This window comes from Echinops telfairi, unplaced genomic scaffold (assembly GCF_000313985.2).
Source record: "Echinops telfairi isolate 266 unplaced genomic scaffold, ASM31398v2 ScPeMD7_7407;HRSCAF=8445, whole genome shotgun sequence".
NCBI classification, from domain to species: domain Eukaryota; kingdom Metazoa; phylum Chordata; class Mammalia; order Afrosoricida; family Tenrecidae; genus Echinops; species Echinops telfairi.
In genome coordinates, this window is record NW_022111307.1 from 2,449,037 (window position 1) to 2,466,320 (window position 17,284).

Sequence of the window (17,284 nt, forward strand, 5' to 3'; positions counted from 1 at the left end):
CTTTCAGTCCTGTAAACAATTACAGTCTCAGAAACCCACAGGTGGTTGCTGTGAGTCAGCATTGACTCAATAGCAGGGAGTTTGGTTTTATGGTTGATAGCTACTAGGGAGAAAGACTAGGTTTTCCACTCCCACAAAGAGTTGTAGCCTAGGAAATGCACAGGGACATTTCAGTGAATCAATGCAGATATAATTAGGTTAAATTTTAAAATTTTATTGTTTGATTTCCTTCTTGACCCATCTTTAATTTATCCTGGTTTTTATTATTTTCTGCTTTCTCTTAGATTGAGACATTTTTGTATTTTACTATGTTATCATTGTTGAGTTTGTGTGGGGTTTTTTGTTTGTTTGTTTTTTGTTATGATTTTCTTTATATGAAACCCAGATAGGGAAATTTATATAGAAAACAAATAGATTATGAGTTTCTTAGGGTTGTGGCAAGGGAAGTTGAGAGAAAATGGAGAGCTAATAACAATGAGTACAAAAAAGAATAAATGTTCTCAAATCAATTGGGGTGATGATTCCACAACTTATTTTAATGTATACAAGCCATTGAATTGTATGGTGTGTGAATTACATGCCGATAAAAATGTTTTTAAAAAAGAAATCTTAATACAGTAAAATACTAATTGAATGGAAACTTAACAGGTAGGAGAAGAAGGGAAGGTACTGGAGTGAAGGGACAAGGGAAAAAGCAGAAAAGAGTGAAATAACAGAGGACTCGTCTTCTGTCCACAGGAGCTGAGGATGCCAGAGTGATGCCTCCTTTTTGATCTCACTCTTCTCAGCATAGACTGTGTCAACTTGCCTGATTGAACACGTTTTCAGACGCAATGGCATAAACCAAACCAAAGCTCTGCCATCAGGTCAAGTTTGACTCACAGAGACCACATAGGACAGAATAAAACTGCTCCTGTGATTTCCTAAGGCTATATGTCTGTACAGGAATAAACAGCTTCATCTTTCTCCCACAGAGTGGCTCGGAAATGGGAACATTGACCTTGAAGTTAGCATCCAAAGGTGTAACCAACTACCCCACCATGGCTTCAATTCCAACTCAGGTTGTTGTTTTTAGTTGCCACTGAGTCAGCTAATAGTACTTAGAGCAACGCTATCCATAACAGAACAAAACACTGACCAATCCTGCGCCATCTTCAAAAGTGGTCTTATGTTTGCACCCATGGTTGCACCACGTGTCAATCCAGCTCCCTCGGGGTCTCTTTTTCGCTGACTCTACCAAACATCGTATCTTTTCCCAGGGACTCATCTCTCCTGATCACATTTGCAGGTAAGTGAGACAAAGTCTCTCCCTCTTTGCTTCTGATGAGCACGTGACTGTGCCTCATCCAAGACAGATGTGTCGCTCTCTGGTTGTCCATGTATTGGCGTGTTCTTTGCCAACACCATATTAATTCTTCTCATGTCTCCCTTGTTCATCTTCAAGTCTTCACATGCACAGGGAGTGAATGAAGATATTATGGTTTGGGTTAGGCACACCTTAGTCCTCAAAGTGACACCCTTTCTCGTCAACACTTTAAAGTGGTCTTGTGCAGAAAAATTTCCCAACGCATTTGATTTCTATGCCATTTGATTTCTAAGCTACCGCTTCCCTAAGCATTGACTGTGGATCCAAGCAAATGAAACTTTGACGGTTTCCAGATTTCCTCCATTTATCACGATGCTGTCTGTTGTTCCAGATGTGAATATTTTGGCTTTCTTCACCTTGACTTGTAAGCCATAGTGAAAGCTACAGTAAGCTTGTCAAGTCCTCCTGACTTTTAGCGATCAAGGCTGTTCCATTTGCAGATTACAGGTTGTTAATAAACCTTCTTCTAATCCTAATGCCATCCTATTCTACATATACTCCAGTTTCTTGGATTATTTGTTCAGAAAAGGGATTTAATAAATATGGGGAAAGGACATCATCCTGACACATAGCTCTCTTCCTTTTAAATCATATAGCATCCCCTTGTTCTGCCTCTTGGAGTATGTACAGGTCTTGAGTGAAAATAAGTCACTGTTTTATAATTCCTATTCTTCGCAATGGCATACATGCATTGTTATGGTCCACACAGTTAAATGCCTTTGCGTAGTCAGGAAAATGCAAGTAAACATCTCTATGCTATTCTTTTTTTTTCAGCCCAGATGTATCTCCATCAGCAATGATAGCCTTTGTTCCACATCCTCTTCAGAATCCAGTTGGAGTTTGCCTACTCAAAGTAATCATTTATAGAATTTACGAGACAGTAACTTTTTATAGGAGTGGCTCCAGCTCAGAGCGACCCTACAGGACAGAAGACCATAGGGTTTGTGAGGCTGTAAGAAAAGAGAGATGGCTTCATCCTTCTTCCTCAGAGTGGCTGGTGGCTTTGTACCACTTAGCCCATAGCACCATCTGGGTTCCGCTGCGAAAACAAAGGCCCGAGGCAAACATAGTCAGTCTTACTATCCACTGTCAGTAGGCAATAATGCCTTTTAAGCAGGGAACTTGCTCAGACTCTGTCTGGGCTTTGTGCTGGTGTCAGTTGGGAATTATTTAGAGACTGAATCTTTCTGGCATTCTCCTCCCACTTTCCTTGATGACTTCTACCTGACCTTACAGTTACAACGGTGACTTCATGCCCAATGAAGGACCAACTGAATTACAAATAAAGATAGAAATCAAATTAACCTACGTAGTTCCTTGTGAACAAGGGTTGTAATCTGGGAGAAAAATCAGAGCTTGTTAGTAACACATGATATCTATAAAGTACATTACAAAATGCTTTTGAGTTAACTCAATACAGCCTTACAATAGCCTGTTATTGAAGCAGCAGGAGGATTAAAGAAGTGTGTTAGTCTGGGTACCTTACAGACACAAATCCACAGAAACTCATGGATAAGAGAGAGTTTTATATAAAGGGTAAGTGCACATCAAGAAAACATGCCAGCCCAGTGCTGCCCAAGCCCACAAGTCCAACATTAACCCATATGTCCAAGACCAATCCACAAAGTCCACCATCTCACAAAACACACACAATGACACCGACTACAGGAGGAAAGCTGAATCAGTGAATGTGTAAGCATCTCAGCACTGGCAGGGGTTTCCATATGGCTGCAGGGGTTTCCAGCACCCAAGGCTGCATCAGGGTAGGTCCATGTGAACTCTCCTCAGGGATGTCTCGCAAGAAGTAAGCCTTGCCAGCTGAAGCAGGAACTGGCTAAGACAGCTGCAGCCTGGTCCGACCATCACAAACAAGAGACCCGAGAACTAGAAAGGCGAGAACTAGAAAGGCGAGGCTCACTGAGCCATTTATCCCTCCGCCATTCCATTAACCCCACCTGTGTTTATTGGCAAGGTTGGCACAATAAACTAACTACTTCAAGAAGGAAAATTAAAGAACCTTGTATGTATGCATGAACAAAGTTAATAGCTATAAAATGGGTGTTAGAACCCTGGGCTGGACTCTTAGCACAGCTCTCTACTAGCAAGGGATGATACAAAACAAGAACAAAAATACCTGCTGAGCATGACTTAACCCCTCTCCATCAAACTGTGTTCCCTCCTCTGGGTGCCCAGAAAACCCCTTAGCTTTTCACAGCCTGCCAGCTGTGGGCACAGGTGTTCCTTCTTACCCTAGGAAGCAAAGCTTGGGGAGCCCCACAGGTTGATTAGGAAGGCGGGGATGACAGCAACTCTCCTGGTAACAACTGGTTGCCTCACGGGAAATAAAGTGTTCCATGAACTATAAAATGTGATCGGTAAATTAAAACCTCCTAAAATTAATAAAAGGATATCAGATAATAGTATATGTTTGCCCAATTCTTATCTATCAGATAGTACATAAAGTGGAAGCATATTGTTTAAATGAATATCCATTAAAGCAACTAATAACAATAGTGTGAGCAACTTTTAAAAAAATGAATGCTGGAAAAGTTGAAAAAGAAGATGAAGAAAATAGACTATCAAGGTCTACAAGTTGATATTACAGAATCAATAGATAATATTATAAAAATGTAGGATTTATGCTGCAAGGTTAATTATATTCATAAACTTAAGAAATAGAAAAATAGATGGTAAGTCTTCTATACTCTTCAAAAGAAAATATGCTCAAAGTAACACAAAGGAAATTCAGACAATATAATATATTTTAAACAAAATAATGAAAAATTCAAGATTGCAGAACTTAATGGCTGACCCATTAACTTTGTTTATTCAAAAAATAAAAATTATTAAAATAAAACCTTTAGCTTGTCACAAGTGCAACCAAATGTCATACAAAAGAACACCTACCAAACGAAGAGGTGAAACCAAGTTTAAGGTAAAAACATGGGCAAAACCATAAGATAACAGTGGATTGAATAACCATGTGTCACACTCCATATACGAAAAGCCGAGAATGTACTTTCAAGTGTTTATAAAATGTTGATAAATCTAAATGTACAAATATTAAGCAAATCTCAGATAGAAGGAATACCAGAGAAGAAATTAAAACTATAAAAAGGAGTAAAATATCATCAGCTTAAATAAACATTATTGTAATTTAACACTGAGTCAAAGAGAAAAAACAAACAAAAATAGCAGGATCATGCAACTTAAATCAATGATGAGATACCACTTCACACTGGCATTTTGCATAGTTTGTGAAGAAACTAAACAAAAAAAGAAGTAACAAATGCTAGAAAGACTGGTGGAGAGATGGGAACCCTCCGACATTGATGGGTGGATTAAGAATTGTACAGCTACTATGGAAAAGAAGATGGCACTTCCTTAAACAAATCTGAATGGAAATCCCATATGTCCCAGCAGTCTACTTGGGATATACACCCCCCAAAATAAAAATCAATCAATAAAAGTATGAACAGATCTATGCGCACCTACATTTATCACAGTACTATTCACAATCGTAAAAAGATGAAAACAACCAATATGCCCAAATGCAGAGCAATGAGTCAACCTTGGTAAAAACATACAATGGCATACTCTTGTTGTCCGGTACCATCGAATATGTTCCAATACCCAGTGACATTATGCATATCTAAAATCCTCAGACTACATCAGATCTCATAGCAGAGATATATTTGGAACCATAATGAATCTGGAATCATTATTGGCAAAGGTATTCAATCTCATCAAGACAAACACTCTATGAGACCACTATTATACAAGAAGAAATTAAAACATTATTTCCACACCAAACTAAGCAAACTTTAAAGGCAACAGGGAGGCATGAGGGGAGGAGAATGTGGAGCGACAATAAAAAAACAAAAAAATTAAATTAGGAAAATAACAAATTTTGGCTGAGACACTGGAGGTGAGGGGCGGCGCAAAATCAGTGGCAAGTTATCCAATAAACAAGGTAAACAAGGGGTTACTTTTGTTTAGTTTCTAATCTGGTGTCTTTCACCATATGTGAAACTGTTCATTGCCTTTGGGTACTATACAACCCTGTCAAGGATTGAAAAATTGAAAAGAGGTTTTAGTTCTGTCAGAAGGTGCTATGGGGGGTGAGAGAGAAACAGTTACCCGAAAATCCTGGAAGCAGAGTCTTTGATGTTGCAAACAACTGTGAGGTTGTCCATCACAGATTAGCTAGGAAGGACAAGTAAACCTGTATTAGGTACTTTGACACTGAGCAGGACATATTAAATGTAATAATTAAATACTATTATATATCAGTAGGACACTGCAGAAGTATCATTAAAGAAAATGTATCAGCCACAAAATGTATATATCTAGCAATTGAACAGTAAATATATTTGTCCATGGAAAGAACTTACAAAAAGCAGAACAAGATATATGTAAAGAGAGGAATTATTCTTTTAATGGCCTCTTTTCTTCATTTGATCAATTCAGTCAAAACTTACAAACCTGAATGGGGAGAAACGATTTTTTATGAAACCATAAATCATGGAAGCTCACCATAAACCAGGAAAATTTAAATGTCCCGCCATCATAGAGAAAATTGAAAAAGACCTAATGCAACTCTCCTTCAGAAGCACTAGATCCAGGCATTGTCCCAGGGGAACTCTACCAGTCTTCTAAGGAGAGAGCCAATTCTCTATCTGGTAAAGTCCAGAGAGAAAAAAAGAAAATTTTATTTTTAAAGAAAATTATCTAACAAAGATACCAAAACCTGCAAAGAAAGGTTTTTTAAAATAACAAAAAATGTTATTACTTAAGCTTGTATTAATGCAAAATCCCTATCATTATTCCTAATCATTATACAGTAGTCTATTCAATAATGATACTAATTCTGTGATTTGTACCATGGAAGTGCCAAAAATATTTCAATATTGGGGACCGTGTAATATAATTCACCAATTAAATAGACGTAAGGAAAAAAAAGTAGAGATAAAATCATTCCCAAAGATGCTACCAGAGCTCATGACACAATCTGACAAAGGCAGAGATTCCCCATTGACCATCTTCTGATGACAGCCACCCAGATCCACTGCCATCAATTTGATTCTGACTCATAATGACGGGATAGTGGATTTCCAAGGATGTACATCTGCGCAGGACAGATACCCTCATCTCTTTCACGAGCAGCCCGATGCTTACCTGACAGCACCAGGAGGGCTCCTTTCTGAAGATAACAGCTAGAAATTAAAAAATAAAACATTCAAATATGTGTACATGTGTGTGTGCCTATAGGTTAATGACAAGAGGGAAAAGGCAGGCAGATTTGGGGGAGGAGCTGAGTTTTGAAAATGAATTCACTGGGTTTGTTTTGTTTCCTTTGTTTTGTTTGCAGCCTTGGACCGAGGACCAGTTGGGTTCATGGCAGAAGGGAAGAGCTGATGCAGAGAGGGAAAATGCATTGTCCTCCCAGCATACGGATGCTCGAAATTAGGGGAACTATAGCTACAGAAAATTAGAGGGGAATTCCAGAAACAATACAGGTAGTGAAAAGGAAGCCAATATGACATAGTTTCTGCCCAAGTCCATGGCTGACCACTAAACAACTCATGCACAAGGGTGCAAACTAACAGCGCAGCCATGAAAAAATAATGGAACTGAGAGATGCTTCCATTTACTTCAAGTGAGATAGTCTGTGTGCAAATACTTAAATTGCTTAAAGAGCAAGGGAGGGGGCAGAGGTTATTTGAACTAAAATAACTGACATAAGATTCCTATAATGCCTAGAAATCAATCCCAAACTACTTGAAATACAAAACAAATTAACCAAGAACAGTCAACAGAGCAATCTTGAGATGATTCAAATGGTGGAAATAATATTAAAGCAAGTTTGCAATAATGTAGTAAAGGAAACTACATTCATGAAGGATAAATAAATAAAAACATGCATATATATATATATATATATATATATGTATATATATTAAAGTCTCATAAAAGAAACATAAAACATCAAAACAAACTAAATGAAAAATCTTGAACAAAAAGTCTAATGTTAGGGATTTAAAATTTTGCTGATGGATTTCATAGATAAAATAATATGGAAATGGATCAAAAGAAATTATCCAAATTAATGATCAATAACAGAAACATTTGGAGGAAAAAATCATAAATCAACCTCAGAAATCTATGGGACATTACCAGAATGTCTACCATACATGTATGTAATTGAAGTCCAAAAAATTTGAAAGAGAGATAATAGCCCAAGAAAAACAAAGTTTAAATAATGAACAAAAATACAAAATTTATGCATTGAAGAAGTTTACCAAACCAAAACTAGACATGAACAAAAGCATATGTAGCCAAATCATAAGCAACATTCATAAAACTAGAGATAAAGGCAAAATTCTGAGAACACACAGAGTAATAGCAATTTCAATGAACTATGGGTGACTTTGGTCCCTAAAGCTCATGAGCACTGTGTGCGGACATTTTCATTGCTCACGGCAGGGAAGGGGGTTATTCGCAGTCACTGGATAGACGCCAAATACTGCTAACCATCCTGTAGTGTACAGAACAGTTCCTCCAAAATATAATTCTTGCAAAAATATCCATAGAGCTGAGATTAAGGAATGCTGTGATCCCAAAATACATATAGAGTTATACCCAAAAAGCAATGGCCACATGAAAAAGAATTTTTATGAATACTGGGGGAGATGTCAAAGAGTCCAGGTAGAAAAAGAATGTTTGGAAACTGATTGTTGTGGCAATTGCATAATTCTGCTTGATGTGATTGAACTATGGAATGATAGGTTAATGATTATATGATTAATTTTTTAAATGAAGGTGAAGAGAGACAAAGGATGAAAACAGAAAATAACAGGTTGATTTAACTCCAAACACATCAAGGAAGTATTACTAGACTAAATTCCAATTAAAAGATTTTTATTAGAATAGATAAAAATAAGACCCTATAAGAAAAGCACTTGAAACAAAGATAAGAAAATAAGAAAAAAAAAAGAAAAATATAAAGTATATTTATGAAAAAGACATACTATATAGAGCCCTGGTGTTTTAGTGGTTACAAGTTGGTCTTTGGTTCACATGGTCAGCAGTTCAAAACCACCAGCAGCTCCTCAGGAGAGAGACTGGGCTTTCTACTCTTGTAAACAGTTACCGTCTTGGAACCCACTGGGGGTTCTAAGAGTCAGCATTCATTTGATGGCAGTAAGTATAAAAATAGTAATATAAAAAGTCATATTTCCACTCTTTAACCCTATAAAGAGATCTCGTACAACAGATTTGCCCGAAAATATTTCATTTCATGTCTTGAATTTCAAGACTAGGCTATGTCTGACACAAGTGATGAATGATCCCATCATTCACCTCACACGCATGTGAAAGCGGGTGAGTGAGTCAGGAAGACTTGGGGGAATCCTGCATTTGAATGAAGGGGAAGGAAAGAAGGCTGAGTGCCAAGGACAGCCAGAAGAACAAGCCCGTGTGTCTTGGAGGAAGAACAACCAGCGTGCCCCTTAGAAGCTCCATGGCCAGACTTTGAAACGCAAGACCAGCAGTTTCTATGGGGCCTTTCAAGGATTAAGAGGCAGTTGAGGAAAAGGAGCAAGCAAATACTGGAAGCTTTAAAAATCAGGAAAGATATGCATCGGGATTGTTTGTAACCTTTCACCATATCTGTTCACTGTACGCTGAGCAAATCATTGGAGAAGCCAGCTTATATGGAGAAGAATGCGGAGCTGCCCTTCGACTTTCTGAGGCTGGAGCTCGTTCCAGATGTAGAAAGTCTCATCTTTCTCCCACAGGGCAGCTGGGGATTTGAGACTGCCGACTACAGAAGCATTGGTACATTTGAATCCTGGTGCTTGAACAGAATCTTCTGAACCATGAACTGCTAAAAGGACAAACGAATCTGTATTGGAAGAAGTATGCCCAGAGTGCTCCTTAGAGCAGGGATGGCAAGACTTCATCTAACAGACTTTGGACATGTTGTCCGGAGAGACCAGTCCTTGGAAAAGGTCATCCTGTTTGGAAAAGCAGAGGGACAGTGAAAAGAGGAAAGCTTTCAAGGAGATGGATTGATACTGGCTGCAACAATGGGTTAAGCGTAGGAACAATTGTGAGGTGCAAGAATGAGCAGTGGTTCCTTCTGTTGGGCAGAGGGTTGCTATGGGTCGGAACCCACTCAGGGGGGATCAACTCAGTGGCTCCCTAAGAGCAAACAACAATAATGAACATAGGATTTTAAAAATGAGCAAAGCTGATGGAAAAATAAATGATTACATAAGCATATACAGTTTTAAAAGAAGATTAGTGAAAGGGGAGTTACCCGACCATTGATGAAAACATAATAGAAGGTCATGATAGAGGGTTTGAACTTAAATGAACAGATATATAGAGGTACACGGAGAACCCAAAAGTAGATGTAAATGAACATGGTAGATTGATATATGATAAAATTGCATATCAAGCCGATTAGGAAAGATGAAATATTAAATAAATTATGTTCAAACATCTAACCTGACATATTTTTTTCTAACCTGACATCTTGATAAATATTGAAGCTGATAGCTTATTTACGCCAATTGCATTCCTTTCTCAAAGTAAATGCTACATTTAGCATAAATGAAACTTTTAAAAATAAAATTATACAAATACTAGAAGAAAAACTACAAACTTACCATTTCAGTGTGAAGAAAGTATTTTTAAATAAATCAAACACTCAAGAGCCATGAGCACACCCAAATCCAAACCCAATGCCATAGGGTTTGTCTAGGGCAGAGCTCCTGAGAATATTGAGACTCAGCCTTTACAGAGGCATGCAGCCTTGTCTTTCTCCATGGAGTTGTGGGTGGGTTTGAACCATCAGCCTTGTATTTAACAGTCCATCCCTTATCCCACAGCACCACTAGGACTCCTTAGACTAATACACTTGACAACCTAAAAATCAAAAATATTTTCACGTGTTTTTAAAGATCATTAAAATGCCAAAAGAGCACAAAAACTAGGGGGGAAATATTTGCACTGTATGTAGCAGATCAGGGGTCAAATTCTGTGATACATAAAGAGCTCCCATAAATCCTTAAGAAGAATTTCAATATACCAATTGAAATTTTTATATTTATAAACAGTGGGTAACAGAAAAAGAATTCAAATTACTTTATAACATAAGAAAAACACGTCCTTCTAGTTGTAGTAATGCAAACAAAAACTAAGACAGTACGCACCTTTCTTTAACCTGCCTCACTGGCAAAGAAAAACACAACTAACAAAGAAAGAAGAAAATAAACTGTAATGTGCCCGATTGTGAGAGGTGGGAGCACTGGTGGCATAGTAGATTACGCTTTGGGTTGCTAATGGCAAGGTCAGCAGTTTGAACCCACCAGCTGCTCTGCAGGAGAAAGATGAGGCTTTCTGCTCCCTTAAGGCGTGACAGTCTCTGAAACTCGCAGGAGCAGTTCTGCTCAATCCGATAGGTTCTGATGACCCAGAACCGACAGAGTGGCAGTGAGCTTGGTTTTTTATCATACTGGTGAGAGGGCATGGAAACGTGTTTCTTAGACCTAATGGAAGCAGACACTGGAGCAAACAAATTGGTCTGAGAATCTCCATCTCTGCTCCATGGCTCTCTCCAGCTTGGATATTTCAGCGACTTAGAAGAGAACTTGGAAATATTTACCTATATCAAAGGCACATTATGTCTGATCTAATCATTCCACTTTGGGAACTCGACATTATACATGCATTTATGGGAGAATGTCACATATGCGAAGATATTATGCTCACATTATGAGAGTAAAGGATAAAAGCAAATGTCTATCAATGGGTTTGTGAGTAAATTATGGCTTAAGCTGGAATATTCTGGACTAGTAAGAAGGGTGGGAGCGACCTGCTATTGCTATTTGCTATCAAGTTGGTTCTGACTCATGTTGACCCTTTATGCACTCACAGAGTAGGCCTACTCTTTAGGGTTTTCGAGGTTGTGGTATTTTGGAAGATAATCATGATCTCCAGGCCTGTCCTCTGAAGTGCTCCTGGCTGGTTTTGAACCACCAATCCTCCAGAAAGTAGTTTAGTTCTTAACCCTCATGGGCTATACTTATAAATGTCATGAGTTTCCGTTGCAAAAAATAATACATTGCCTATATGTGTGAGTACACATATACTTAGGCACACAGATACGTACATATACACACAGATAGTTTTGTTCTTATATATTTATCTAGTATTGGGGGGGTGGGCAGGGGGAACTACACAGTAAACTGCTGACTATCACCTGTGGGGAGAATCCTAAAGAAATGAGAAGGTCTGTGTTGGCAAACACTTATTAAAAATAAACATTCTTTGGTATCATTTAAATATATTTTGCAGGGTGCATGATTACTGACCCATTAGTTCAAAAGGTACATGACATAACCCAATTGATTACTTCTTGCATCCATAAAAATAGTAAACAAAAAATATAGGTCTATGAGACAGTAATTTTTTTTAAATGCTAAAAACAAGAATGTTAAGAGAGTAAATAAAAATTAAGTCCTTGAGGCTTTTAGGTGAGAAAAACAAATCACTTTATCAAAACAAGGCACCCCGGAGGTATTGCGCTTCCGAGTCAGGCTGCTAACTGTAAGGTCAATAGTTAAAACAACCAGCAGCTCTGCAGGGGAAAAAAAGGTGGGGGCGGGGTGTGTGTGTGTTGTTCTTTTCCTGTAAAGAGTTTCCGTCTTGGAAGCTCACCGGGGCACATTTACCCTGTTCTATAGGATTGCATTGAGTCAGAATCAACTCATGGCAGTGAGTTATCAAGATATAATGTTCCTGTCGTTTAAAGAGATTTGTGAGTTTTGACTGTGGGGTAGGGCCTAGGTGCGGTGATTTAAGAACAAAGATTAGGGTACCCGACCTCCAAGAGCTCAATCAGAAGAGCTTAAGCCCAGAGCAGCGGTGGAAGACTGCTGTCACTCACGCTGCACCCTGCCTTCATTGTGTTAGAAAGTCAGTCATTCCAAGACGATAACATGAAATACGTACTCCATTCAGTGACCCTCCACTACAGAAATGAGAGATATCTTTTGAACTAGTTAAGGTTTATTGTGCCAGTCTGGTCGATAAACGTGGGGTTAATTGAAGGGCAGAGAGATAAATGACTCAGTGAGTCTCTCCTTCCTAGTTCTCGGGTCTCTTGCTTTCTGATGGTCAGAGCAGGGTGCAGCTGCCTTGGGCAGTTCCCTGATTCAGCTGGCAAGACTCACTTCCTGCAAGATTTCCCTGAGGAGAAGTCACTCAGACCTACCCTGATGCAGCCCTGGGTGCTGGAGCAGCCACATGGAGACCCCTGCCAGTGCTGAGATGCTTACATGTTCACTGACTGGGCTTTCCTCCTGCAGTCGGCATCATTGCGTCTGTTTTGCAAGATGGAGGAGGACTTTGTAGATTGGTGTTGGACAAATGGGCTAATGTTGGACTTATGGGCTTAAACAGCACTGGGTTGGGATGCTTTCTTAATGTACACTTACCATTTATATAAAACTCTCTCTTATATACTTATGATTTTCTGTGGATTTGTTTCTCTAAGGTACCCAGACTAGCACATCCTTGTAACTCTAAATATCTCCGAAACAGTTGACCCTCATTACATTTCCCAGAAGACCTCAAAGAGAAGAACGAATTAACCAGGAGAAGCCTTGGTTTGTACTATCAACTCATTCATTTGCTAACCCAAACGTTGGAGGTTTGAGTCTACTGGGAAGAAAGTCCAGTGATTTACTTCGGGAAGACCTACTCTGGGCACACATGGGGTCTCCATGAGTTGGGATTGCCTAGAGAGCAAGCGCTTAGCTTTACAGGGAAAGGGCAATTCCCTACCGCCCGAGCCTTTCTCGTCTCCACTCCCCTGTGTTGCTATTCTCCTGCCCATCGGGTTCTGATTCTCTATTTTTGGCAATTCCTACTGTGGTCATTTTTCACCTTCTGATTGATTCCAATGCATAGCAAGCCTAGAGAATGGAAGAGAATAAACTGCTCCCATAGGATTCTCACATTGCAATCCAAAGGAAGAGACGGCATGCTCTTTTCTCTCTGAGCCACTGGGCAACCACTAACCTCCCAGTTCGCAGCCGCACACTTAACCACTACATCCCCATGGACCCTTGGCTTGCTCCTACTGAACAAATACTAAATAGTTCCCACTAGGCAAGCTTTCCAAATCCCTGCCATGCCAGATGGCCTTCACTTTGTTGCCTTCTATTATTATTGTACAAATGTACAGCCCTGCTGCTCCACAGAGCAAGGATCCAGCAACAGAGGAATTACACCATGGGACTTCACTGCTCCCCCAGCTAACAGAACTGAGCTGAGCTTCATGGTTGTTTCCCCAGATGCCCCCTGTCACCATCTATCTCCCCCAAGTCTAAAACACAAGACTCACTTGTCCAGGGACATCCCTGGGAAGATAAACTTGCCCACACAGATGCGACAGATAGCACTCAGTGGGATGCGCTGCATCTGCACACAGCTAAGCATGATGAAGTCATATTTGCAGATGTAGAGAGTCGTGTCTGTGACCAGCACAATCCGCTCCTTCTCGTTGTTCCAGTGGTCTATCCTGCAGGGATAATCACAGAGAAGAGAAATTGATGCATAGCCTCCCAATGGTAAAGAAAATGGCATTCCCCCAAATGTCTCTCCTAACCCCAAAAGGAAAGGAGCCTGGTGGTGTTCTGTGTTGGGCCTCACTGGGTTGCTAATTGCAAGTCTGGCAGTTCACACCTAACTGTGTGGGAGAAAACTAAGACGGGCTGCTCCTGGACAGACTTAGAGCCTCCAAAACCTAAGAGAGAGTCACTCTAAGTTGGCATCAACTCGCTGGCAGTGGAACGGAACACCAAACGGAGTGAAGTCTGATTGCCGCGGAGACAGGGAGGACTGGGAATATCTACTGCGGCCAATCAGCCTAGGCCTGTGGCTCAGGAAGGAGCAAGAACAGAACATCACAAGGAAAGGCTTTATGGCCACAGGGTGATAGATGGTCATTCTTGGCTGGCAATCCTTTAGGGGAGCACCAAATATTTATCCTGTTGGCAGTCACATGATCCCTGTCCTTCCAATTCCAATTCTTGAGGAAAACGTAATGGAGCACCATCTTTGTCCAAGGACACTCTTTACTAACTCCTCTGTACTTAGCCCATACCACTTTGTAAATGTTTCAAGAGACAATGGCCTCATCTTTCTCCTGAAGCTAGCCTCACCACCTTGACTCATTACATTTAGTTTCTGCTAATCTCCACAGGTCACATTGCTGACAGGAAGTAAAACAAGGGTTTGGACATAGATCACCTTCTCCCAAGACACCATTATTCTGTTTTATTTAAGTTTGTTTTTTTAAGTAGTTTTATTGGCATACATTTCACATATTATATAATTTAATCATTCTATCATATTACAAAGATCTTTTCTGCTTTCATTTCAGTGGAGGTTTTTCTATGTTGTATGTACTCATTATTGTTGGCTTTGTTTATTTGTTTGTTTGTGTTTTGTATGACGCCATTATTCTAAGCTCATCACACAGTCTTTACGTGATAGAAAGATAATTGGACTGGTTGAGGGAGGATATACATGAACGAAGCGCAAAGCAAAGACTGCGTAAGAGCTCGCTGAACTGAATTGTTTCAAACATCAGCGTCTTTTAGGACATGCACAGAAAATTCAGTCTGAGAGTTAAGAACTTCCCCAACAAAACATAAGAGGATCAAACAATGTCTTCCGGTTCAAAGGAGCTTTAGATGGTTCTTCACTTCTTCTCACCCACAGCATTCTGTCTGTCTGTCTGTCATAGCCTGTAAGACACAGCTCTTCCCAACTTGTATTAGAAGGTTTTTAGGATAGGATATGGCTTGTCTTCCCTAACAAGTGGAAAGGATCATTTGTGTCTTAATAGATAATTCGTGTCTGAATAATCAGCGGCTCTTGTAAGAAATGGTACGAATTTCACACCTGCTTGAAAAGGCTCTGCAGCGTGAGGGCCAGCTGACTTCTTTGAGCTCACCACAGGCAGTCTTCCTGCAGCACACTCTCCTGGAACTTCTGTCACTGACTTGAATTCAACACTCACCCTCCTGTTACAGGGACTTTGGCGTGCCTCTTAGCCACATCCTTTCAAATGTTCACCAAGTCAATGTCCAGTCAATGCTCGATCACTCCTTACTCCAGAAACCCTTCCTAGACCTGTCTGGCACCTTCTTTTCTTTCTAATACGCACCTCCATTGTTCATAACACTCGTTCAGTTTTACCGCTAATTGTGTAACTATCGTCTACACTTCTCCGGTATTGTAAACTCCATGAAGACTGAGCCAGTTCCTACACAGCTTATGACTCTGAGGTTGAAGGTGTTCAAAAAAAAACTTTTTTGAAAAAATTAGTAAAGACTGAGCAATCCGTCAACTTTGGAATCTGTATGCCTTGGTTTCTGTTGCTCAGGTAATCCTGCCCTCCATTTTATAAAATAAAGTGAGGCTCAGCACACGGAGTTCTTCCAAACACTAATCAGTAACTTCAGGGAAAAAAAGCATATCATGACAGTCAGTGAGAAAATGCAGAAGGCAAACCGTTTTCTTCCATGGCTTCCTATTTGCAGCTGCAACAAAAACACATAGGTCAAATATTCATCTGGATCATTCTGGGTGGTAGGATATCAACTTTTACTTCATTGTATGTTTTTAATTGCAAGAATATTTTTAAAATATTTAATATATCTGTTCTACTTTTGTGGTGTATATGTATGTCATAAATTTGTAGAAATATAAATACACACAGATATAGATATAGATTTTTTTAACCAACCTTCAAGTCCCAAATTAAATGCTGTCTATTTCATAGAACCTTAGCTTCACTGTGTTCTCTCTCCTCTACGTTTCTTTCATTTCAATACACACCCTTTCATCTATGCTTAGTCCCTACAGATACTCCCTACTCATCCCCGTGTTTGTAAGAGCCTTTCAAGGGAAGAGTGTGTCTCAGTCAAGCACAGCCCAGAGCCGCAGAGAGAACCGGGTCTCAGCAATGAGCAGGGTCCAGGATGGTAGAGGGAACGAGAGATCCACACAATGTCCTGGGCAGAGCATTAGCCACATCTGCTCCTTAGCCCCCTCCTTCCTCAGCCCCATCATAGCTGTCTGTCCTGCAGGAGAGGGAAAGGACCTAGAGACCCATCTCTGCGAGAGCAGCAGAGGCGTGCAATGACAGTAGTTTGCCAGCAGAGGGCAACAGCGAACCAGCAATAACAGGCCGACTGTCAGTGCAATTTTGCAGGATCCCCAGCCAGTGACTAAAACATCCCAGATGCGTTCTCAGTCCCACACCCCAAAATACTTCGTTATTTTTTAAGGCTTGTCAAACCCATTTTTAATACGAAAACTTTAAAAAATGTTTTTCTTCTAATACTATTTTCGATTTCTCTCTGTCTACACACACACACACACACACACACACACACCATTCAGTAGCAGCATCTTCCCCAATACTGAAGAGTGACTCCACCCCTTACAAGTCCTTCTCCTTGCAGCTCCGTCAAGTCTCTTGGCTGGTCCAGCACCACACAGCCCTGGGAAGAGAAGCCAGGGATCTGCATCCCAAGAGGAGAGCGCTGAATCATTCATTCCACACACATTCCCTGAGCACCACTGGGGTCCAGCCTCTGAAGAGAATCCAATTTGGATTTGCTCTTCAAATACAAACAGATGAAAAATGTATGACATTGAAGCAAGGCAATTTCTCTCCCCCTGAGTTGAGTGGAGACTTATAAAACGTTTAGATAATAGTCCACATGCATTCTGATTTTTAATCCTTCAGTTACTCAGGCCCATTAAAGCAAACACACACACACATACACATCCATTGTTATCCAGTCACTTTGATTCTTGTTGACCCAC

General features: G+C 40.0%; 1 protein-coding gene across 1 annotated transcript in view; it reads right to left on the reverse strand.

Moving 5' to 3' along the window:
* Nucleotides 1-17,284, reverse strand: part of TPRG1 (tumor protein p63 regulated 1) — a 165,835-nt gene that overhangs the window by 90,135 nt on the left and 58,416 nt on the right. The window contains exon 3 of the mRNA XM_004713403.1: nt 13,785-13,961. Within this exon, the coding sequence (XP_004713460.1) occupies nt 13,785-13,961 (177 nt within the window). The remainder of the gene's footprint in view (nt 1-13,784; nt 13,962-17,284) is intronic.